Source organism: Nipponia nippon, unplaced genomic scaffold (genome assembly GCF_047370975.1).
Source record: "Nipponia nippon isolate SJK-2023a ecotype South Korea unplaced genomic scaffold, ASM4737097v1 scaffold_1, whole genome shotgun sequence".
Taxonomy (NCBI): Eukaryota; Metazoa; Chordata; class Aves; order Pelecaniformes; family Threskiornithidae; genus Nipponia; species Nipponia nippon.
The window spans coordinates 106034274-106060441 of record NW_028262290.1 but is presented as its reverse complement, the minus strand read 5'-3'; the positions used below and the strand labels follow the sequence as shown (position 1 = coordinate 106060441).

The 26168-nt window shown below is 38.8% G+C and overlaps 1 protein-coding gene across 3 annotated transcripts in view; it reads left to right on the top strand.

The window, feature by feature from the left end:
• ADCY1 (adenylate cyclase 1) overlaps positions 1-26168 on the top strand; it is a 171614-nt gene that overhangs the window by 133202 nt on the left and 12244 nt on the right. For 2 of the 3 annotated variants that reach the window (XM_009468132.2, XM_087766221.1), the window contains exons 11-18: positions 1124-1208; positions 5056-5145; positions 8043-8299; positions 8925-9051; positions 17643-17759; positions 18899-19045; positions 19433-19531; positions 24959-25073. In XM_009468132.2, coding sequence (XP_009466407.2) covers positions 1124-1208; positions 5056-5145; positions 8043-8299; positions 8925-9051; positions 17643-17759; positions 18899-19045; positions 19433-19531; positions 24959-25073 — 1037 coding nt within the window. Of the gene's footprint in view, positions 1-1123; positions 1209-5055; positions 5146-8042; positions 8300-8924; positions 9052-17642; positions 17760-18898; positions 19046-19413; positions 19532-24958; positions 25074-26168 lie in introns of those variants that run through there. The other variant, XR_015706547.1, reaches the window with a different exon arrangement.

Below are 26168 nucleotides of genomic sequence, written 5' to 3'. Positions count from 1 at the left end.
AATCCACACTGACAGCATCTAGAGTCACCTCCACATTCTGGGTACACATACTACACTGCAGAATTTTCCTTGTTTGTGTGTATTGGTGGAAATTGTTACATGAATTTGAAATCAAAGCCAAATACTGAGAAATTCTACAGCAGAAGAATTGCACTCTTCTCATCTACTGTTAGAAACCCTATATAAGCAATCTTTCCCCAGAGATGGTCAAGGGCACAGATACATATATGTCTGCAGCCATGGTTCAAATCTTCTGGACAGGCTGGGCTGTTCTCACAAGACTAGAAAAGAAGGTGTGAAGATCATGTTATGCTGCTGTCATACAGCCCTGCTCCCGTGGCTGGCTTGGGGGCAGGCTGTCCCTGAGCATAGATCAAAGCACCAGCACTGGCTGACTAATTTTTGCCAGCTTGCTCACATCCATAAGGTACTGTTCCAATAACACAGGTTTTCTGGAGGAGGGAAGTGCTTGGTCTGCAACCCTCTTCTCATTAAGAACAAGCCTATTTTGAAAGATCGGGAGAGGGAAGATTAAGAATTAAAAGAATTATTACAGCATCTTTTGTGAAACCTAAGATTGTTCTAACCATTGAGGAAGACTCAAAAGGAGGGAGTTGCTCTGTTTCATTAGAACAAGGGATCACAGTCCGGTCTGATTTTATTTGACTTGATAAGCGACTGAGTTGACTGACCTCTGATTTCTGAATCTTTGAGGAGGAGAGATTAGAAGAGAAAAGCATCTGGTAACTGTTACACAGCTGCCAAGGCCAAGTAACTGGGTTACACACTCCACTTATAAGAATCATCATGCTGAATATTCTGCATTAGCCTACAATTAGAAAGTGTCTCTCCTGACACACATACAGTTGAATTTTCGAGATGCTTTGATCTCCTTGCTGAGGTCAGAGTGAGCACCATATACAAGAGCATTTACTGATTTCTCCTTCTTGAGAGCAGTGCATTTCACTATGAAATTTCCTCTGCAACTGTTAGTATTACAGCAAGGGTGAGGGGGAGACCTCCACCATTCATCCAAAATACCATTTCAGAAGGAGCCCTGTGCTGTTTGTTCTCATCTGCTACTGAGTTGCATTGCTTTACTGCTATTGTATTTTGATTCTAGGAGTACCGTAGTTCTTGTTCTCCTGGTGTTCTGCATATGCTTCCTAGTGGCTTGTATTATGTACCTACATGTCACACGAGTACAAGTAAGTGATTTAAGATTTTACGACTATTCTTTCTTTTGGTGGCTATGCTTTATTTGTCCTTTCAAATATGAAGCCATCAGTGCATGCTTCGCTTCACAGATTCATAGAGTCTGAAATCTATGTGCTTTTCAAGTTCATTGCTAAGTAATGTATTAGGCACTTCAAAAACAAAGATGGATCACCTGAAAGTAGACTTTTTACATGAGTAACCATTACAGCAGTGTAGCATTCAGTGCCATTAATGCTATGCTTTTTGTCTTTTTTGCTGTGTCTTCCCTGAACACCTACCACTGGCTACTGAATCACTCCTGTGTTCAGATAAACAGCTGCTTTAACCTGACTTTTTCTCCTTTCTGACTATGGAGCACGCTAGTTCTCCCTTCCATTCTGACTGGTATCTGGGTATAAAGTCCTGCTAACTTCCCCTCTGTTTTCAAAACTTTTCCTGCCATAGCAGCAGCTGTTTTGATGGTAAAGCGCAATGTTTTGCACACGCAACCCTTGGCCTTTTCAAAACCTTTAGTAATGATTAATTCTCTTGCATTACATTTTCACAACAGTAATGTTGCAGAAGGACATTTGGTTGTTGTAGGAGAGAACTAGGTCTGTCAGATCAGAATAAAGCATCTACAGACTAATTTTCTGATGAAAGAAATCTGTAGTGGCTTAATCTAAATTTAGTCTTCTCAGACAAATATCAGGAGAAAACACTTACACGGTTAATCAGCTTTGCTGATAAGCACACACTAATTTTTAGTTAAGAAAAAATACCCTTTGGCAGAAGTAATTGTTTTCATGGAAATATAAATAGTGTATTACCAAAGTATCTGGTACAGAGCAGATCTTTATTTATAAACTTACACAATTATTTGGGAGTAATTTTGATGATCGCTTTTGTTTCATACAGGCACAGTAGTTTATCATCTGTTGTTCTGTCTATGGATGGTAGAAACACAGATAAAGTTTGTAGGAAATTACTTCTCTTTATGCCATTTCCCTGGGGCTAGTGCAAACTTAAGGTTTGTTCCAGCTGTTTTGGCAGTCAACAGAATTTGAATTTATTCCGGGTTCCTCTAGAGATTCAGTACCTTACAGGATCAAATCCAGCAGTAGAAAAATAAAGAAATATAAAAACTCAGAATATTGCGGTTTGAAATTTTGTGGTGAAAATTTGTCTTATAGATAAAAGATAATGAATATGCTATGTATAATGAATATAGAATTGTAAACCAGTCATTCCCCTATTTTAATCAGTCTTCTGGCACTTATTTGCTGTTTTACACTGGACAAGTGACTCAACTTCTCCATGCTTTAGCATCAAATGCCTCATTCATAAAACCACTATAATAATGTTTTACTGTACCAGTTACCTAGCATTTTGGGGATCTGACAGTACCTATTTAGTTAATAAAAATTCCACAAACAAAAGAAAACAAAGAAAATGAAGCCCCAAATGCTATGCTATCATAAAAGAGCAGATGCAATCTTAGAATGACCAAAAGTCAAAAGTATAAATCTTTTAAGTGTCAGTCGGAGTTTTAATTCAGACATGTCTCATACCTTACCTTTTAAAGGTTTATTTTCCTTTTTAACCCAATAGCCTAGCATGTCAACACTTAGAACGTATACGTACCACACACACACACACACAAAAATGTCTGTGCAATCTATCAGGACACATTGTCTTTGAATCTGCATTTTGCTTTGTCGCTATTAACCGTGCAGCATTACCTTGGAACTATGGGGATTCTGTCTTTAATAAGCAGTAAATAACTTATTTGGTTGCAAACTGAATTAATGGAATATATATATTTCCTTCAAAGTTATTATTTTGTGTTTTATTTATATGGATAAAACCACACATGTTCCATGTCATGTGTGCATAGGATTTTGGTCTAGTTGGGTGGACAACTTGATGAGTAAGAAACTGTCTGGATGATCACATTCATTGCATAGCCGTTTATGGTCGTACACTACCTGGAAGCCAGTAGTAAGCAGGGTACGACAGGAGTTTATCCTGGGACCTGTCCTGTTAAACATTTTTACCTCCATGACCTGAAGGACATGGAGTATACTCATGTCAACTTTTCAGGGACTCCAGTTTTGGGGTAACAGCCAACACACTGGCAGAATGATCATTGAGGGGGACCTAGATAGGTTGGCAGAATGGGCCAACAGGAATCTTATGAAATACAGCATAGATAAATGCAAAGTCCAGGCCCTGAGAAGGAAGAACCCCCTTCAATGACACAGGCTGGGGACTGATCAGCTCTGCAGAAATGGCACTGCGGGTCAAGGCAGACAGTGCTTTTGGGCCCCTTGAGATTCCTTCCAACCTGAACTGTGTGATAACGATGAATAAATGCAGAAATAGTCTTATCTCTTTTTTCATAGTGTAATTTTGGACACTGCTTTATCCCCATCCTTGAGACTGTTAGTTAAACTGGTTAAATAGTTAATAGTTAAACTGGTTTCTGGTGTAGCCAATTAACTCAGGTCCATAATACACTTATATAAATCTACTATTGATATTACGTTGGTTGTTCCCCATCTACATTTACATGGACTTAATCCATATTGAAGCCAGAATGTATTTGCAGATCACACATGTTTTTGTATTTTTTCTGTAATTGCTGTATTCTCATGTTTCACAGCCCAGATGAAGTTGATTCACCTATAACTATCTCAAACTTCTAATTCGTGGTCACGCATACAGGGGAAATGTCTCTGCATATGTGAAAGGAAGGGGAGGAGTTTCAATACATGATTTCTATTGTTCCAAGGCCACAGAAGCCCCTCTCTATGGGTACTTTGCTGCCTGCTGGAAGTTATGCTTTTGATGTTGATGATACCCATGAAGTGAACAGCTTTGCATCAGGACTGGTGACTTTCATCCAAAAATTAGGTGTTTGCTTGCTCCATTTGATCTTAAGTCAAATCCAGCCTTGATAAGTTTGAGAACCCTCCTTTTAAGGGACACAGGATTGTTCCCCCTTTAAATCTGATTGTTTCCTGGAGTTGATTCTTGCCCCTTGAAGTCACTGGAAGAAGTCCTGTGATCTGAAAGATGTATCGTGGATCCAGTAGATAATAGATGCCCCAAACATTCTTAATGCAAGGGAAAAAGAAGAAAAGCAGCTTTCCCTGAAACCAGAGTACGTCTGTATGACTGCAACAATCACAAGCCTGACAGACTTATCCTTCCTCTCTCACCTTCTGTCACTGGCTTCATATATGCTCACAGCAGCAAGCACTTCACACTTCACAATGATGGAATCAGGGTAAAAATGGAGATGAGCAAGAGATTCACAAGACAGCATTCCACCAGGCATTTTTGTTCTCTGCTGCTCTTTCTGCCCTGACAAATTCAATATTTTTAATGAGTCCTGATAATTAAAACTCCCCTGGCATTTAATGTGACTATTATAGCAGAAGACATAAATACCACTCCAAAATTCTATGCTACCACAGTATGTTCTCTTGGATCACTATTTGTAGCTGATAATTTGCAAGGCAAAGATGCTTTGGGTATTTTCCCCATGGGAACAAAATCAAATGCCATCCTAATTTATTATTTGCATTATGAGCAGACATGCTACTAACCTTTCAAAGAGTTTTAATTATAGTGAGAAATAATGTATAATAATAATAATTTCACATTTATTACCCCCAAAAATGCAATTACCATTAAAACACATGTACACAATAATAACTGCATACTTGTATCATAATTTGCAGTACAGGCAACATTTCTGTATCCCTTATTCCCTTCTTTTTATAGACTACTAAAAAATAAGAACCCCACTTTAGAAATCTTTATCTATAAATCTTTTTTTTTCTTCCTTAGTGTTTTCCAGGGTGCCTGACAATACAAATTCGTACCATTTTGTGTATTTTTATTGTGATCTTAATATACTCCGTGGCTCAAGGGTGTGTGGTGAGTATTTAAATCAAGTATAGTTTAATTTAGCATTCTGTTTAAAGAACAACCAGATATGGATCCATTAAACACATACCGTATTCTCGTCTCGTGAACTCTTAATCTTTTTGTTATTCATACCTGCAGAGCATGTTTCTTCAAAATTAAAGCTCTTTCTTTGCTATAATTTGAACTTTTGCTGCCCTCAGGCAGGGTGTTGAATTAAGAATGGCAAAGTCATTAGCAAATTACACAGATAATAATACCTAGTCAACACCTGTAGAAATTTTTATATCAAACTTTAGTATCACATAGTCTCCTGACATCATGTACTTTATGGGAAACCTATTTTTAAATGTTCAACTTGCTTACTAGTTCAATGGCTAATATTTTGTGACAGACAGGCATGGTGTCAAACATTACTTATTTCTATATGGCAACTTACAGAACATATTTCTGTGTAATAACGGAGATATTTTTAGTCCAGGCAGATCAGAAAAGATAATGAGATCTTAAAATATGGACAGAATTGCATAACGAGAAGAGGTGCTTACACTGTGCTACTTACATGATCCATTCACATCTAATGTCTAGGAAGGTTCTCTTGTATGAAGTGAACTGGCTCAATACTTCTAAAAATTGAACTTCTTTTACTGTAGATGAGCAGCTAGTTCTACATGGTGGACTTGAATGTCAAATGGGATTTAAACTTCCACCTAAGTATTTGGCATTTAGTTGCCTTGTCAAATTCCTAGCACTCAATTTCAGCATTTTGGCTGCTAATGCTAATGAATTAAACATGTTAGGGTACCCAAAGGAAAGAATTTGCACAAAAATAGCACACCAAACACAATTGGAAATGCTGAGAAGGCAGATGTCTCAAATAATGCCTCTCTGTGGGATTTAGGCAATGTGTTCTGACCAATAGGAAGACAGTGATTTCATAAGCAATTCATAGTGCTAACTGAGATGCCAAGCCCCTTATTTTGTATTTTGTGTATTGACTCATCCCTGGACCTGCCCTGAGAACATCTACCAAGCTGATCCCCATGAACTGAATGGGCAGAGGATCCCTTGTCTGCGAATTCCAATGTCCTGAGAGGTACCAAGAATTACTGATGTTCAGACATTTCTGGGAATTCCTGAACATCAGCTGTGTGAGTAACACACAGCCCTAATAGCACACAGACATATATGTGGTTCTTAATGTGCCCAAAATGCATAGAGAGGTGCAGTGCCTCCAGGCTAGCTAGCATCTCAGCAAATGCTGTGCATCTGACTTTGGGATTGAGATGAGTATTATGACAGCTGGAACCGTTGTGGATCAGCCCCCATAGATCTGACACTTAATTTGACCAAAGGAAACAAGCACGATCGTTGCCACTTGAAGAGGGTGAAAATGAGAAAGAGACATCATAAGGCCTAAAGCAACATTAAGCATTGGTGGAAGAAGATTAGAATTCAGAAGGTCTGGCCTCCCACAAGGCAGCGATCATTCAGTTACAACTTAGAATAGGTCACAAATATAACTTTTTCCTTTATTGAAGCAAAAATAGCCTGTAACCATTGAAATGCTTAGGAAAAATGTTTAATCAGTAGAAATTATTAGTTCCTGCAAAGTTATGCCTCTAGAATTCTCAGCTAGCAGAGTAGATGGGTGTTGAGGTTTCACTGTTAGTTGTAGAGCAGATGGTGTTTTCCTGGATGGATTGCACATCATTTATGAAGCCCTCATGTATGCCTATGTTTTTGGACGAGTTTAGTACGAACAGCATTTTTAAGAATATTGAACAAAATCACATTAAACGGATTTTTTCACTTCACTCTTTCTCATCTCATATCATTTCATAACGTTAGCCATTATGAATTTAATTCACATTTTATCTGTTATGTCTCATCTTTCTAAATTACTACAACCCCCTGTAAAATATATTGCTTAATCACCTTTCAGGTTGTCAGTTATTTTACAGTATGCTATAAAATTTCATTATCAGTGGTTAGGATGAATAAAAAGGTCTAATAACACACTTCAAAAGAGAAGCTTAAGTACAGGGCAGGGCTTATGTGGCGGTGCCTGTTAAAATCAATTTCATACCACCATCCCGCTCTCCCCTTTTATGCTAACTCTTATCCTCTCCCTTCATAGAGGTGAAGGTTGGAGTACAATTAAAATTGGAGCTCTAGGGACTTGCACTATTTGCCAGAAATTCCTCCCTTCCTTGAGTAACAGCTCTGAGATGTGTACATGGCATTGCCTTTGGAAGAAGGTTAAATTTCCTCAGATTTCCCTTAGGAAATGCACTAAAACATTTTTTTTTTTCCCAGACTAGGGAGGAAATGGAACTCCTTGGATAACTGAAATGACAGGGATCATTGAAGATGAGGCTTTGTATTTGAATCATATGTGATAGCAGAAGTAGCTCTGAAGTGGAGAAAAGATATTATCTGTGTTTAGCTTTTCAAAGATTAAATATATTTTATTTTATATTTGATTAATGGAAATTGACACAATTTATATAGTCAATAAAACAAACACATTTCTTTCTGTGTTCTGTGCCAGAACCTTTCTCATCGGCATGGCCACATAAAATGGTTACTGAAGTTCCTTAATTTTGCAGGAATATGTTGGCTTGAGAACCTCTTGGTTTTGAGCACTGAGAGGGAAGCTATTCAACTAAGCCCAGACTTTAATTGGTTGGCCTTACTGGCATCTAATGAACAAAGAGTGTCTCCCACCTAAAACGGACTGTTACAGGAAAAGGAGAGAGATTTTATTAGAGCAGTGAGCTGGATGGGAACTCCATGGCTGTATTTTCCCAATTAGAAATGAACTACAATCAGCCCCCATAGCAGCTGCATTTCTGTTTATTTCATATTTAACTTTCTCCCCTTCTCACCTCTCCTGTCTTTTCTAGGTTGGCTGTATGCCTTGGGTTTGGAATACCAATTCCAGCAGTTCAATAGTTATCATTTCTCCTCGTGGAACAAATAAAACAATGAATGAACTTCCATGTGACACAGCCCACTATGCTTTCCTTTCCTGTGTAGTGGGGACTCTCACCTTGGCAATATTTCTACGTGTATCTTCCTTGCCAAAAATGATTCTCCTGCTTTTTGTTACAATTTTGTACATAGTTATTCTGGAACTCAGTGGTTACAGAAAAGCAGTGGGGTAGGTATCTTGCAAAGTTAAAGCAATGGGTATTTCTCTATAGATAGTCACGACATTGACTACTCATCTGTGAATTGTCCTCTAGCATTCAGTGCTGCTTAGGGCTATATACTCAGTAGAGTATAAGCCATCCTCTCCCCAGCAGTTATAGGATCTAGTAATATTTATCAACAGGAGATCAGCTTCTGGGAACTAGCAAGTGTTGCCCCATTATTCTGTAGTTTTATGCTAACATAACTCAGCTGAACACACTGCAGTCTAATTAGGATATGAAATAAAAAAACACTGTTAAAAATGTCACTTCCATATTTTAGCAGCCCTCAACTAATTCCAATTTCATTTAAGCTTTCGAGCTTTTGAGTGTTTTTATACTTCCTAATTAAAAGCATGCACACACATTACAATAATGTATAGCATAATAAAATCCTCAAGAAGTTGAATGTTGGTGTGATGCAGTGATCAGATTTACTGTCACCCATCTCCCTGCCCGTATGAACCTCTTCAGAAAAAGCTAGTGATTAGGGGATACCCACATGTTCTAAACTAAATATCTGATATTACAAACATGCAGTGTTAGGTTTTAGAAAACCTGGAATAACCCATTTACTTTCCTTTTATTTTTAAGGGGTGGCTCCTTTTATATGCGTGGCTATGAACCAATACTAGCCATTTTGCTATTTTCTTGTGCTTTGGCACTGCATTCCAGACAGGTGGACTTGAAGCTGCGTCTGGACTACCTCTGGGCTGTGCAGGTAAGTCATAGGGCTTTTCTTTCTAGTATCTATGCACACAAAATGATTTCTGACTTTTTGAATTGGCTTGCAAATACTTTCAGAACAAATTAATTGGACTAGGACACTTCCAAAATTTTTCATGTCTGTTGGGGTTTACAGAGAAAAATTGTTAGAGCTTTCTTTCCACAGACCTATAAAATTCATTTTCTCTGCAGAAGTGATTTTTTTTGTTCTTTGTAGTTTTTCTGTAACATTACATCATTGATGAAGTAATATATCTAAAGTGCATTATGAATAGAGAGATTTTCAAACATGGGAAATTGATTGTTAGGAATAGAAACTTGAGATAAAGAAACTAAATCCATGGGGTTTTTTCATCTTATAATACAAAAAGGCGTGAAAATAAGTTGATGTTCAGGTAAACTGAAAAGAAGCAAATAAAACTGATAAAAGGAAATACTTATACCCATATCATGCAATGAAACTATGGAACTCTTTCCCAAAGGAAGATCAGAAATTTATTTAGATACCACGTGCATGGACTTTTTTTTTTAAATATATTTCCTAACTATCATAATCACAGCAAAACCTATAGAAATTATAGTAGCCATAAGCAGGGGCATCAGGAAATGTCTACCTCCTGTCACACCTCTCAGCAGTCCTATTCCCACCTCTAAAGTGTTTCACACTGGCCCCTGAGGGAAGGAGAAAGTTGAAGAAGATGTAAGTTTGTTTTGGTGGAATTTGGAATTGCCTCTCCGATAAATCTTACACTTTTACACTCTTGTAGTTCACAGAGGTCACATCCTGTTCTCACCTACACCCTGTTAACTATGTTGTTAAGAGGATGGTATAAATTGTCGCACTGCTTGCTTTACTTGTAAGATCAAGACTGGAACACATGGGTTAAACACATCCCTGACTCCACTGTGTTACCTAGAATGGAGAAATCAGGAATGACTTAGCTCTATTATCTTCTACTCTTAAAGTTTTTCAGCCTAACAGTTAAGCTCTGTTGGGACTTTTTGTTTGTCTTGATGTCCAAGACCATGTCCACCTCCTTTATGATTTAAGTTTATCTTGTTCTATAATTTCTGTGGACTCTGTGCTGTTTAACTGAGTCAACAGTGCTTCATTTAATTTTTGTCCTATGACCTGCAGTATTGATAGGTGCTGTGCCTGTCAGCCTCAGAAGTTTGTTTTGGACAAACTGGTAATAGTTTCCCCTTGCTGTGGTGACAAATATAGTTTTCAGGTGGAAAAAAAAATCCCCTGACTTTGAAACTCAGAGCAGCACATGACTAGCTGTACATCTTTATATAGATTGGCAGATGGTGGAGATATGTGAGTACCATACGATCCATGAATACAAGACCTTCTGTAGATTATTCTTAGCCATGAAATAGAGTAGCAAGCAGGAAGATACTGTTTTGCTATCCTGTGGCCTTTCAACAGGTCAAAAGTGAGTTCCAGCATCTTAAATGCTTTTCGTCATTCCAGCTACTATGATTTGCATGGTAAATTGTGCATCCCTAAGGAATATACTCCTTCAAGATTCTTAGTTTTAAGTTGGCTTTTAATTAGCAATCAATTAGTTTTAAAAATTCAAGTACAGGAAACTAATGGGATGCTTGCCTGCTGAAAGACCAGAACTGAACAATAGTAGAGGAAGAAATATAAACTTTTTCTGTTTTCTTGGGGCCAGGTTTTACAGAAATACCTAGTCATCTACCACTATTATTAAAACCATTGTGCACTTACTCCAAAGGACAATAAGGGGAGTTAAGACATACGGATGCCTATCAAATTTCAGTAATGTCCAGCGGCATCTTCGGGTACCATTTCAAAAAGTGCTTTTCATCCAAGAAGATCAAATGCTATTATCAGATCTTTTCAATTGCAAATCAGGTACTTATGTGATACCATCTTGTCTGTGAGATTTGCATGCTAATAACCAGAAAGGAAAAAAAAACAGTGTAGGTAGAAAAGTCAGAAATCAACATAACTACATTCTTTGAAATCAGTATGCTGGGTAGATGCTTAGCCTGTTTGATGATCTGGGCATATACCCTTGTTCTTCTTGATTCCACATGGAAGATCTGTTCCCTGTACAATAAATAATAGTGGATAACATGTTGTAAGGAATGTTGTCCTGGTTTCCACTTTGTATATTGGTTGTAAATGATACAAGGGCTAATTAACATAACATGCAGAAGTACTGTCGTGATGGATGTTACAGAAGTGCTTATAGTGCTTACCTATTCAAACAGATAAGTAAAAAAAACATTATCTTTGTACTTATTAGGCTCTTTGGCATAGTAAAAATCTGGGTATTAAAAGCTCTGGGAAGACTGCTGGTTGGAAATATCTATATGTTAAAACTGCCTTTGAATATTTAGCGAACTCCAAGCTACTAATTGTTTAACAATCTTTAAGAGGAGACAAGGGTAAAAAACACCTTCCTGAGTGAAAGTATTCTCTAGATGCTGGACTGCAGGAGCCCTGTATATGGTTAAACAGCATTCTTGGTCATGTTTCTCTACAGCTGCAGTACTGCTTACCATTGAACCATGTTGGCTTAACTTGGTTACATTCTTGGTAGCAGAAGTTTTAGAAAGACCGTTGACTTAGTGTGCAGGGACTGTGGAGATCTTCTTCTGTTTTACAGAGTGAGTGTGCTAGTTCTTTGTGCAAACACTGAATTGCATGAACCGCTGCTGGAGCTGGAGGCTCACATCTCCCAGTAGCCAGCCGCTGCTATGTGAAAGATGTGCCAACATGGTACAACATGTATTTTTAGGAAGCTTCTCAGTTGTTGGCTTACAACTGGAAGAATTTCAGACACAAGGGCTATTCTGGAAGTTGTAAGCACTTTGTTTGCATACTTTCAGTAAGGCTTATTGTGGGGCTAATCCTGTAAAAATGTTCTCAGATGAATAAAACCATTTGTGGCATAAGCTGCAATAAAAAGGATTTCATAGATATTTTCATTTACTTCGTCACAAACAACAAACAGTCTAGTACTAACTAAATGATATTTTCAACACTGAAAGTATGCTGCAATTAATACCATTATTGATAAGAATATATAGATAAATGCTCAATGGTCTATGCTAAGGTCTGAGGAAAACCCATTTCCATAGATTTTGTCTGGCACATTAGGGAAAAAATGTGTTTTGAGGAAAAGCAGATTTCAAACAAGAAAAACTGATTTAGAAAAATGATACAGTTTCAAGAAAAGTTAATCAAATTTCCATGCATCTAGGTTACGTAACCAGAACAGAGATAATAAAGTATGATTTATGTACATCTTGTGGAAAAAATAGATTTTTCTGATTGATGATAAGTTGTTAAAACATTTATATTTGTACTTACTGTTCACACGTCAGTGGTGTTATAAGTTCTTGTTGATTTTGCTAGGGTTTTTTCTGTGTCAAATTTAACCTTTCTGAATATCACAGTATTTCCAGAAAATATATGTTTGTTTTTGTTTTAACAGGCAGTGGGAGGAGAATTTAATTTTCTACATAACATTGTTGAGTAACTCTGTGTGCCTCATATGACAATAACTGTGAATAGCAAATATAGGAGCATTTTAGTTATTTATGACTGCTAATCACTTTTGCTTATGCAAATTATTCAACAAAACTGGGGAAAAAAAGGACAAATAAACACAAACAATAAATTTATGAAGAAGCTAAAATTGCAAAAAAAATGGAGTTGCTCACTCACCCAGGATTTGTCAGGGGAGGAAAATAAGAATAATACAATTATATGACTGATTGTTACATTCTTTAGGGAATAATAGAATATCATTCAGCTGTCTTTTCTAATCCGTGACATTTGTAAGAAATATTTTTTACAATTTTACAGTCGGCAGGCAAGGCTTGCCAGGTGTGCTTGCACTTCCCCTTAAAAATCTGTCCCTGTAGCAGTGTGATGGGTCTCTTCCCTGTGTTTTTAGTGCCACCTTCAGGTATAAAAATGATGTTTCTGTGGTACCGGTGCCTGGCTTCTTTTTAGCTGTATCTTGAAAGAGTGAATTTTCATGTGATAATTGTTCATCAGTGACATTGCTACAGCATTTTTATGCTTATTAAACAGTGACCTGATAGCTCAGGTGATACAACAGCTCAGACCACTTCCTGAACAGAGGATGTGTAACCAGTTACCAGCATTGTAAAAGCTGTGGGATGCTGTGTAACTTTGTAAAATGCAATAGCTGTTAATTACATTGATGTCAAAAGCCATAGTACCAAAGAACATTTTAAATTTTGTCACCGTGTCTGAAGCAAAAACAAAGCCTGCTTTTAAATACTTCAGCTCTGCAAATACAGTTAAGTTCTGCAAAATGACCTAGCTGCCATGAATACCAAACAGGTATAAGCAAAAAGCAGAATGTGAAAAATGATGTTGCTCATGCCTATGTTTTTTCCTTCTTGTTTATTTTCACAATAATCTGCCTTGTTTTTTGAGCCAGAAGCTATTGCATAAATATCATGCTGGCAGCTTTCCATAATTAACCAATAGGAATGGGGCAAATAGATGAAGGTTTGGATGCTATTTAGCTGTCTGGATAACATTTCCACCAGGAATGTAAATACCTGTGATCTGTGCTATTTTAATCTTCTTTCTGCAGCCCCAAGTACTCCTTCTCCCTTCTCAGTGTCTGTTTTGCCTGGGAAAGGGTGATGCCTACACATCCTTTTATCTCAGCTGCTCAAAGAGTTTGTGAGTCACAAGGAGGAAAGACAGTTTTCATTGCATTCCCCTGAAGGGTAGAAAGCAAGAAGCTGGAAAAAAGTCCACAAAATATCAGTAATCAGTTTACTTCCCTTCCCATAGAGCCGTGTGATGGTATAGTTTTAGAGTCCTCACTGCTGAACATGACCAAGTCTTTTTTTACCTCACCTTCACCCCTTATCTTCCCTTGCAAGAGACACAAGGAGATCTTTCCTCTTTCCCCAGGCAGCTCCTGAGGAGTTGCATATGTAAGAGCTGTCTTAGGCAGTGCAGGGCAAGAGGATGGATACTCAAAGTCTATGCAGTAGTAGCAGAGAAGGTACACTTTGGTTCATATTCCTAGCAGATCAGTTTAATAAAGGCAAGATGTTAGACATTTGGTATGTCTGGGTGGTGTAAGTGCAGTCCATGCAGAGACTCTGGTTAGGGTACAAGCAACAATATAGCAGTATTAACCCACTGTGTGGTCTAAGCTAATATACCTTGCTTTTTAACACGACTAAGTAGCTCAGAAGGAGTGCTATGCTAATTCCATGAACATTCTGCTTCTAGGTCTGGGGCTTGGTCAGGCAGAGCTAACACACCTTATTCGTCATGGCACTACCTTGCCCCACATAGACATTGCCAGTGCAAATGTCTTCCTGAACCGCAGGGAGAGAGTGCACTCCTTTCTCCCTGCTGGCTAGGAAGTGCCTGACCTGAAATAGGCCAGGGCACAAAAAGCTAAGAGCACTTGATCTACATTCATCTCATTCTGCTGTTTGCGTAATTTGTCTCTGTGTAGGGTTTGCTACCATTACACACCATGGTATTATTCAAGGGCCTTCCATGACCAGTGGCTTTCATCTCATTTCTGGCAACTGAACCTTCTCAGAGTCAAAACTGTAGTTAACAGTTTTCCATCCAAAGAGGGGAAGAGACACTTGATAGGTGTGTTGGAAATGTAGCATTCTACTGTGTTTCTTAGCAATGGTGACATCCTTGATGCCTTTCCCTGCTCTTAGAGGATTTTGCCACCCCTTCAGTCATGACTTCGGTGGTTTGGTTTGAGCCACTAGCTCTTCACTCAAGAGCTCCGTTCTCAGCCCCCTAGTCACGGCTGTGGTTCCTTCATTGTGAACATTGTCACACCCATACCTGCACACACACAGTAGTGTCACTGGCATTTCTCTCCCAGTAGTTTCATGACCATACTGAAGCGAGACAGAAAGGAGAAAAGCCATCACATGCCTTAAAGTTCCATCAGAAGGAAACAACGAGAAAACCAACAGGCTAGAGTGTCCTTTCTCATTTATTTTATGTTGGTATATTAGAATTGTCTTTTATTTCTGTGTGTCAAAGCCTAGACAGAAGTCCAGCAACATGACCAAGGTCACAAGGGTCTGCTTCAGTGCTGGCAGCTTTGTCCTTGTGCTGTGGCTTGCTCTGAAGCCTTCATTGTGAATCATACACAATGGTAGGACACACTGCATATTGCTGAAAAACCTTCTCAGTCATGTCTTCCAAAATGAATGCTTTGGTCCACAACTGGGCAAGGCAGAGGAATCTGATCACGCATTTCCAGATCAGAAATGAACAGCAGCTGCCAGTGATTGAGCAATATCACTATCCATGCAATGCGTCAAACTGATTGCTTCACTTGCCTACCTCTGCTGGATTACTTGGCTTGTCCAGAAATCTCTACGCACTGGCCCAAAAATGCATTGTTCTTTAGGCTGCTGTTCTGCCCCGTATTGTATGGGGAGCTTAACTGAGAACCTTAAATGTTCCTAGGAAGAAAGTAACAAAAAAAGTTCTTATTCAAAGAAGAGAGGAATGGATAAGCAAGCCCAAAATGGATTTTTTTATTCAGAGCATGAATTCAGTTTGCAAATCTCTTTGCTGTCGTCAGAGTAAAATTTCCCATATTCCAGTATGATGTAAAAATGGAGTTGTAAGCTCGGTTTGGATTTTCAGCTGGAAAAAGCTATTTGTTTTTACTATTAGAACATTTAAATTCCAACAGTCAGACTAAACACAAGAGGCCATTACAGATGTTTATAGACAACAATAAGTCAGAGCCATAGTTATACCACCAGAATAGGGGAGGATATTTTAAGAAAACAGCATATGAAATTTAAACAGCAAAAAAGGTGTCAGGAAAACAGCTCACAAACAGGAAACAGATATTTGCTTAGAATAAAAATTTCAGGTATATTTCTTGCAGAGCTTAACTGCTATTGAATGTTTACTGATATTTCACCTCTGGAATAAATTCTGATTCTTATTACACAAACTAGAGGAGGAGCTGAGAATTTATTTCAAAAGGGAATGATTCCTGAAGAAGTTATGTTTATAAAACCAGTTCTCTTTCAGCATTCTTTCTACTTATAAAGACTTACTTATATATTTAAGAATACAGAAGAAAACTGCAAGGCAGAGCAGACTGTGTGATTTGAATAAAAAGGTTGTTTCCTAAGTTTTGTCATGGAAAGCAAAAAATTAGCTTCCTGAAAAACAAAATCACATTAAAAGAATATTTTAAGACTATACAAAGGCAAGAGTTGACTGGTTTTCTACTTAGACAGGAATGGATAGTGAGAAAAGTATGCGGACTTTGTAATAGATCAGGATAGCAAATTTTAGATACAAAAGGGACACCAACAAAGATTAGAGCAGATTCTTCAGCAGTTTATGTGACTGTAGTTTCTCAACAATGCCTGATAACTTGGCCTTCCAGTCTTCTGCTGACTGTAAATAGATAAACAAAATCATATTGGGATCACAGCAGGATATTTGTGTTACAGTTCTGCGAGTGTGATTGAAGAGCAAAGAATAAGCTATGATTTCTAATGAGATTAATTATATGGTACCGATCAAATGTTTTGTAATTGAAATCAGAATGTGGGGCCAAAAGTCACTCTAACAACAAGGAGCAAATTCCAGAGAAGTAATTTTGCAGAAGAGTCTACTAAGGACTAGGCTGGAATTTGCAAACCTAGAAGTCCCAAATGAGATCCCTAGATATTCAGTATTTTTCCAATAAGCAGCCTGATTTTTAGAATTGTTTCCTAATGCATGACTCCCACTAACTCCTGTGAGTCAAGACGCTTGTAATAAGATACCAGTATCTTGGGTTAAGGACCTCTGCTGTGTTAACTCCTAGGCACTCTTTCTGAATGCTGTCATTCACATGAATGATAGAATTTCTGTTGCTGTTGTGCACAGAAATTTCTGCACGCAGGAGCTGTATATGTTTTCATGACAAATACCAGAGACAAATACCAACTGATGCTAATTAATTAAGTAAATGCTGGTTATTTTTATATTAAATTTTTTTTTAATTGCAAATCATTCTTAAGGATGTTAAATTTTAAAACCTTTTTCTCTGTTAAATTTACAGTCTTACCAGGTCTGTTGCCGTTTTACTGCAAAATGACATAGGTTTGCTTTAAACACTGGTGATTCTCCCAGCTTCTCTTTTTAGAAAGGTGAATCAAATACTGCTGTCACTGTCTCCACCTACTTGCGAAGTAATTGGCCTCCAAGGCCAATGTGACTTAAGTGGGATTATTCTAGCTTTTTCCTCTGTAAAAATATCAAGAGCCTATTTAAAAGAACAGAGAACTACAAAAGACACCAATATACTTAGCTGATCAAGGCCTGAAAATAGTCATCAGCCCAGAGACTTTAGCTTGAATTACTAAGGACTTAAAGGGATTACACCCCGATGTAAAAGCATGGTATATGAGAACTGTTCCCACTCTACTTTGCAGGCATTGTTTTGCTCAGTTTAATTTCAAAGGATGAATTAATAGAAGCTATTTAATGGCTTCAGCTAATTTTTTGCTTTTTGGAAAGGCTTTTCTTTTCCTCTGTCCCCACAGGCAGAAGAAGAGAGAGATGATATGGAAAGAGTCAAGCTGGATAATAAAAGAATTCTCTTCAACCTGTTGCCAGCACATGTTGCACAGCACTTTCTTATGTCTAATCCAAGAAATATGGTAAACCAAGATAAAATTTAAATACATGGTGATGTTGTATGGGTGTGACCTTGGGTAGCTTGGGTCACCTTTCAACTGTATGTTTTCAAGAAAGGCTTGGACTTATAAAATTTCATTCATGTTAAAAGGAATGTAAAAAATTGAGTTAAAGAATTAGATTGGGATTATTTCTTTCACTGTAGTGTCCTTCTCTGAAGAATTTTAATAAAAAGCAGAATAAAGGAATGTTGTGTCATTCAACGTCAATGCAGCCAAGTGTCTTCATGGAAATCACTAATTTTTTTTTCAATCAATTTAGAATATTGGGATTTATCACAGTATTCCCTGAGCGCAGTTTGGTTCTGAATGGTGAAGTATATGAACTGCCAGACACTTCCATATGAACCACTCTAGTTCTGGAAATACACTGCCATTACCAAACCCATCCATTTAAAGTTAAAAACAGAGAATTGTACACACCCAAGGAAGACACAGTAGCTTTTAACATCAAAGGCTGCAGTGATTAAATAAAGTGGTTCAGGAAACCTTTACCAAAGTCCTTCCAGTGCAGCTGCAACACCTGCTGCACTGGAGTAGCCGTAATGGCCATGATACTGCTCTTGAGAGTTTGGATCAATGTATCTGAACCACAAAAGAGTGGGTTTACTTTCTGTGAGCCCTCTAAATTCTTAAGCAAAAACCTTACCGTACAGAACAGCATTATATTGTTAATGTTGAATACAGGACTCCGCAACTCAGGGGAAGACATGAAGGAGTGAGGCTGGTTTTGTGCTGCAGGGTAAAATTGTTGTGTCTCCTAGTTATAAAATTGAGAAAATGCAATTATGTTTCTCCTATACAATAAAAGTTCTACAACTGTTAAGACTTTCTACAAAATTTTTACTCACTGCTTCTGTGTCTAAACAGAGAACAAGACTAAGTTGTTTTAAATGGGTTTAATATCTTAGCTGTTAATTTTCTTTTGTGTTTTTGAGTGGACACATCTTTCAACATTTTTTTAATAAGGCTGGCTGTCTCTCTACCAAAAATGATGCCTTTTGTCCTAGCTATTGCTTAGCAGTAGAATAGATATCATAATAATGATGCCTGGTTTAGATTAATCTTTTAAAATAAAAATTATATCTGCTTATGAACTGCAGGACCTTTATTACCAGTCATATTCACAAGTGGGAGTGATGTTTGCTTCCATCCCAAATTTCAATGATTTCTACATCGAATTGGATGGCAATAATATGGGAGTGGAATGTTTACGCCTGTTAAATGAAATTATTGCTGATTTTGATGAGGTAAGGTCTAAACACTTTGTCTTTTGACCATATCAGTTCTACCAGATTATTATCAACAGAGATTATCTGTAGCAACTCAGTGTATCTGGAACTGCCTAATAAAACAATACTGTAGACTTCCTATTTAATTGTAGTTGATGTCCACTGGGCTTCTCCAAGGTGCCCAGTTTGTACTTTTAGGCACATGAGTCTGACCTCAAATTCCTCTAATACAAGAAGAGTATTAAAATGCAACTTAACGGTAGTTATTTCAATGACCTCAAAGTGGGGAAGCCTCCACTTACCAAAAATAATAAGGTTTAATCAACTTGCACATATTATCTGATAACTATGGTTGCTTGTCTAAAATATTATGTAATATTTAACAGTTTTATGTTTTAAACAAAGCTTATGGACAAAGAATATTATAAGGACATAGAAAAGATCAAGACAATTGGAAGTACATATATGGCAGCTGTGGGACTTGTACCTACTTCAGGAACTAAGGTAAGAAGATTTTACATGATTGTCATTTGTGGAGGAACCATTCTCCTTCAATTTCCAGAGGAACATCAGAAACACAACTAACTCTGTATGATTATAGATAACTTGTATTACTTCTTTACAACAATGTAAATCTGAAATTCAAAAAACAGCTGTAGCCTGAAAAGAAAAATTGCTATCCTAGCAGTTACTCATGTGACTTCATTTGGGATTTTATTGTCTGCAGCTCTGGATTCTGGGCAAATTGGCATATAAAGCTCCTAAGTCAGAGTGGTAGTGTTTTAAACCCTGTATCTTAGATGACCTTGTAAGGTGCAGGGAATGGGAGACTCTAGGTGTAATGAATGCAAAACTAGCACAAGAATATTAAAATGTGATGTGTTTTTTTCTCTTTTATATTGAAATCTGGGTGTAACCTGCAATCAAAACAGCCTCTCCCAACCCCCATCATGGACAAGAGCTTAGTACTAGGTACATTGCTGCACTTTACCCTGGTCCCTCCAAATCAGTTCTTCTTTGTCTCTACTGCTAGCATTCTTTTTACCCCTTTAATTCCTCAGCAATAAAAATGCCAAAGTCATTTCAGACCCACTAGTTCTGGGGCACAGTTCTACTTCTGTAGCCTCATTACTACTCCTGAGTGTGTTTCTCACATTAAGTTTGTGGCTTGGGACAGAGATATCCTAGATTTGTATGCGGCATCTGAAAAAGCAGAGAACCCTGTGGACAGTATACTGACTATATTGTATACAGAGTACTATGCACATTAACTGGAAGTTAGCTAACGTGACACCCACCTACAAGAAGGGTCGGAAGGAGGATCTGGGGAACTATAGGCCTGTCAGCCTGAACTTGGTGCCAGGGAAGGTCATGGAGCAGAGCGCTATCACGTGGCACTTGCAGGATAATCGGGGGATCAGGCCCAGCCAGCATGGGTTCCTGAAGGGAAGATCCTGCTTGACCAACCTGATCTCCTTCTGTGACAAGGTGACCTGCTTGGTGGATAAGGGAAAGGCTGTGGATGTTGTCTACCTGAACTTTAGTAAGGCCTTTGACACTGTCTCCCACAGCATTCTCCTGGAGAAACTGACTGCTCATGGCTTGGATAAGTGCACTCTTCTCTGGGTAAAAAACTGGCTAAATGGCCGAGCCCAGAGAGTGGTGATGAATGGAGTCAAATCCAGCTGGTGGCCGGTCACGAGTGGTGTTCCCCAGGGCTAAATGTTGGGGCCAGTCCTGTTCAATATCAATGATCTGGATGAGGGGATTGAGTGCACCCTCAGTAAGTTTGCAGATGACACCAAGTTGGGTGGAAGTGTCAATCTGCTGGAGAGCAGGAAGGCCCTACAGAGGGACCTGGACAGGCTGGATCGTTGGGCTGAGGCCAACTATATGAGATTCAACAAGGCCAAGTGCTGGGTCCCGCACTTGGGTCACAACAACCCCATGCAATGCTACAGGCTTGGGGAGGAGTGGCTGGAGAGCTGTCTGGTAGAAAAGGACCTGGGGGTGTTGGTCGACAGCCGCCTGAACATGAGCGAGCAGTGTGCTCAGGTGGCCAAGAAGGCCACTGGCGTCCTGGCTTGTATCAGGAATAGTGTGGCCAGCAGGACCAGGGAGGTGATAGTGCCCCTGTACTGGGCACTGGTGAGGCCGTACCTCGAGTACTGTGTTCAGTTTTGGGCCCCTCACTACAAGAAGGACACTGAGGTGCTGGAGCATGTCCAGAGGAGGGCAACAAAGCTGGTGAAGGGTCTGGAGCACAAGTCATACAAGGAGCGGCTGAGGGAGGTGGGGTTGTTTAGCCTGGAGAAGAGGAGGCTGAGGGGAGACCTTCTTGCTCTCTACAACTCCCTGAAAGGAGGTTGTAGTGAGGTGGGGGTCGGTCTCTTCTCACAAGTAACAAGTGACAGGATGAGAGGAAATGGGCTCAAGTTGTGCCAGGGGAGATTTAGATTAGCTATTAGGAAAAATTTCTTCATGGAGAGAGTGGTTAGGCATTGGAACAGACTGCGCAGGGAAGTGGTGCAATCATGGTCCCTGGAAATATTCAAAAAACATGTGAATGTGGTGCTTAGGGACATGGTTTAGAGGTGGACCAGGCAGTTAGGTTAACGGTTGGACTTGATGATCTCAGAGGTCCTTTCCAACCTTAATGATTCTATGATTCTAAAATTAATGTATGAAAAAATAATAAAATTCATAATATGAGGAATATAATGAAAATGAATCCATGCACCTAGTCTGACCAGAATTTCCAGGCACCTTTTCCCTGTTTTTTATGCATTTATGTATGTTGTAGAGGTACGCTCATGCATATGGTTTAGCATTGCATAATAACACCGAATTAGAGGGCAAAAGGAAAAAGGGCCAGAAGATGGCCTGTGAACTTTCTAGCAACAATTATCCTTGTTAAGTAAATAAAAAACAAGGCTACATTCAAATCAACTGTTAGAATCATGTTGGAGTATGTCGCATGCAACTAATTTTCTGGTCTGCAGGGTATTTACAACTGATGCTTTCCTTTGAATCATTCCTAGAAATCTACACATTACAAAAAGGTATTTTTAAAACTTTGTTTATGCTGAAATGTTTGACTCCTGGGTCCTGAGACAGGCAAAAAAATTGATCCTTTGAATTTTGTTCGGTGTGATCTCAGGCAAACAGGCAACGGCATACTTGTGTGTCTGCTATAAATGCTCTTTGAACTATAATCCTGAAAACAAGTGTGTTATTGGGTAACTTTGGCAGCATATGTTCCAAAACCTAAACATGTTTATCTCTTGTATTTTATAGTTGCTAACTGAAGGGTCAGCTGAGTTAGCCCAGTACTGAAGATACTGCTCTGAGCTTATGATAGTAATGCATTTTAAATCACTGCAGGAGGTCTTGTAAAGGACTCTGCCTTTCTCTGAAATCTTAGGGAAAATTTTGATCTTTTCTGTACAGGTAGAATTTATTTAACATTCTGTATTCCAGACAACCTAAAGATCTTGTATGAAACAGGCAATATTTTTTACTTTAACTTGTTGTTTCAGCTCTTCTGTGATCTCTTCCCACTGCTCATGTGATGCAAATAAGTAGAAATTATTCACATCATCTTAGCAGTTTCCCACTAGGTCTTCAGCATGCAGCTATGTATTAGAAGTCTGATGATCCTGGGTAGCCCACCATGCGCAGACGATCACTGCCAGCCATCACACAATCCCTGGGCTGCCCTAGAGTCTTATGTGTCCATGGGGCCATAAGAGACTCAAGTGCCTCTGGTCTCCCCTCTGCCAGGGATGTCCTAGCTTCATTAGAAAATCTGGCACAGCCTCTGATTGTGAGCCACCAATTTCATACTAGGATTTGGACTTGAGCAGAAAGCAGTGGATGGGGTTAACTGTGCTCTTAACTGAGGATATTTACACACATAAGAAGCCAGTACCTGATGAAGTTAAATATTTAAATCTGGTATTTTACAGGACTGTTGTTTCTGCAGCTTGACTTCAGCAGGTGTTTATAGTAAATGCACATTGCCTCTGTCAGAGTGGTTTTGCTGTGATGCTCTGGGCAGTCTTTCCAGTAACTATTCCTCTGATGTTTAAATAAATAATTGCTTGCCAGTTACACCATCAGGGCAGCACACAAAACGAGTTCTTTGTAGATCTTTTGCACAATATGAGTTCATTTTGTGTGTGGAGTCCTTTGAAATTACATTTGTGATTTCACCAGGGTCCTGACTTCACCAGGGTCCTAACTTTGTGGTGTTCTTCAGTGCAGATTCAAAAGAGTTTGCCAGTAATCCTTTTGAGAGGCATCTGTCACCTGCAGCACATCCAGTATTTGTCACCAGTCCTCTCTCCTGCAACCCTGAGGGGCATTGCAGGAAATCAAAGCATTCATCGGGCAGCAAAGAATATAAAGAAGATTAGAGGATTAAATAAAACTATACACTCCTCCCTCCCTCCTCCAGACATTCAATTGTCTTCTTGTTCTCTGTTGGAAATGTAGCCATTAGCTCTTTAAACTTAATTCTTGTTCTTTCTTTGTCTTGGTGAGGCTGGAAAAGAGTAGAGCTAGTTGACATTGCAAGAAGCAGAATGCCAGAGACCCAGGCAGGTAAATAAAAACATCCTTCCTAAAAATTGGGACTGGCCCAAGGATGACTTTCATAATGTTTTGTTAGCACTTTGCTCTAATTGTTGTAAATTTCCCAGCCACATGAACAAACCCTTTCAAACTGAGCTGAATAAAGCAAATAGAAACCTGCTTCTCAGGTTTCTCAGCCACTGTCAAGTACTCCATTTATACAATCTCACTATCATGACAAAAACATAGCGAGCTCTCATGTCATGCCAGCTGCCGCAGCCCTGTTGTGCAACACCCTACTGAAGCTAGACTGCCACTGACCCTGCATTTCTTTCACCATATCCTACCTTTAGTCCACTTTCACTTTGAAAATCTGTTCAAGAATTCATATTTATTATTCAAATAAGAGCACAACATAAGAGCAACCATACTGATTCAGGTGAAAGATCTGTTCTAGTAACCTGTCTTTAACTAGCCAACAGTAGATCCTGGGAGAAGGGCATGAGTTACAGGACAAACAGGCAAACCTCTCTTTTCCACTTTCTAATGATATGCTGCTTAAGAAATTCTAGAGCTACAGATACTATCTTTTTACTACTTGGTAGCAAATATTTCTTTCATGAGTTTGAGTAATTATGTTTGAATCTAGCTAACTTTTGGAATCCACAATATCTTCTGAAAATGAGTTCCACAGACTGAAGTTGTAAAGTTAGGCTGAAGTTGTAAAAATTATTTTCTTATGTTTTGTTGTTTTTTTTTTTTACAAGATGATACTTCAGCATTTCATGTGATCCCTTCTGGATCTTTTGCTTTAGTTCATTTAGATATGTTTTATAACAACTCATTTCAGCTTGCCTGGAAAGTAAAGAAAATAGGGGTGTTCTGCATCTCACAGGATTAAACCTAACAGGAATTTTGTCAATGAGAACAGCATGCATCCCATGGAACTGGGAGCTAGCAAAAACCCCAAAGGGAGAAGAGGGCAGAAACTATAGTTATTAATAATCATCAAGCAAAGCAGTTTTGTAAGAAAGCAGGTTATATTTCCTACCATGCTCACAACAAACATCTGCAGCTCTCTAGCAACAGAACCACTTTACCACGGGAACTTTGCTTTCCATTCTTCCCAGAAATCAAAAAGAGAGAGAAGGGGAAAAAAAAAAAAAGAATTCAGTACTTGAGAAAAGAATGCATGTGCTGTAGCCACTATAAAAAGTTTCTTTTCACAAACAGCAAAATGGGTTAGATTCTTTTCCTAAGCCATCCAGTCTGAGCTTTTCATTGTTTTTCACTTTGGTATTTCACCTGTCTCTCAGTACCATACAAATCTAATGTGCAATACTGTTTTGTTTCTAGGCTAAAAAATCAATTTATTCCCATCTGAGTACACTGGCAGATTTTGCAATAGAGATGTTTGACGTTCTTGATGAAATCAACTATCAGTCTTACAACGACTTTGTCCTACGAGTTGGTAAGTCACGTTTCTACAATTATCACACAAACAGAACATTGTTTTTTGTTGGCTTTCCCTGTGCTGTCTGCAAAGGATTACCTGTCCTGCACTCATGATTAAAACTGAAAAGCCTCGTTTAGCGGGAGAGTCACATCCATGGAGAAGGACAGCAGGGTGGATGGTGAGCATCACTATTAAGGAATTATAATTGTGTCCAATTCCAGTGTGTTTACTTAATCCACGCACACCTAAAAGGAAACCGCAACAATAATTTTATACAATATTATCAGTGTAGCCAGTCTTGTGTCTTACACTGCTTTGCATTGCTAAACTACTGAAAACTGGGTCTAACTGTACTTAAGTTGCATCTGCAAAAGCTTTGTTGGCATTAAAAGTGTGATGGGAGCTTTCTGTCCACAGATGCCAAATCCCCTCAACCAGTCCTGTGTTCTCCAGCAAATCAAATCCTCTGGTCTTCACAACACAAACCTTCCCATGCAATCGTTTACATGTTATTACATGTCTTACCTCTCAGTGTCCTTTCTCCCAGCCTTCTTAGAGAGCAAGTTCCCCTCTTCCCTTCCTTCCCTGCATCCCGCTCCTCTCCAATGGTACTTCCACTGCTGTTATCATTTCATTGCATATTCTAACACAGATGGTTTTCTCCAGCTTCTTTCTCTATATATTTTCATGGCTGAATTGTGAGAATGGGCTGGACAAGGGGAAAAGTGAGGTTGCCAGCAGCAGAAGATTGAGAAAGACCAAAGACATCAAGGGTAGCAATAGGAGAGTTATACATCTTTGCCCTCCTGTACATCCTAATAACTATAAACCCCAAATTCTCTTTGAACTCTGTTATCACTGGTCTTTTCAGGTTCACAAAGGGGTAGAAGACAAATATCTAACCCCCATTCTTCTGCATAACTTGCCTGGGAAAGCCCTTGCACAGAACCTCATGGAGGGTTTAGCATCTGCAGCCCTGCATCAGGGCACTCAGGAGAAGGAACATCCTCCTTTATCTTCCAAAGAAGGTGTAAAAAACAGTCAGAAATGTAGAATCAAGGCCTGTGGTTTCCCAAAAAAGATGCTTGAGCCATTTTCACATACTCTTGT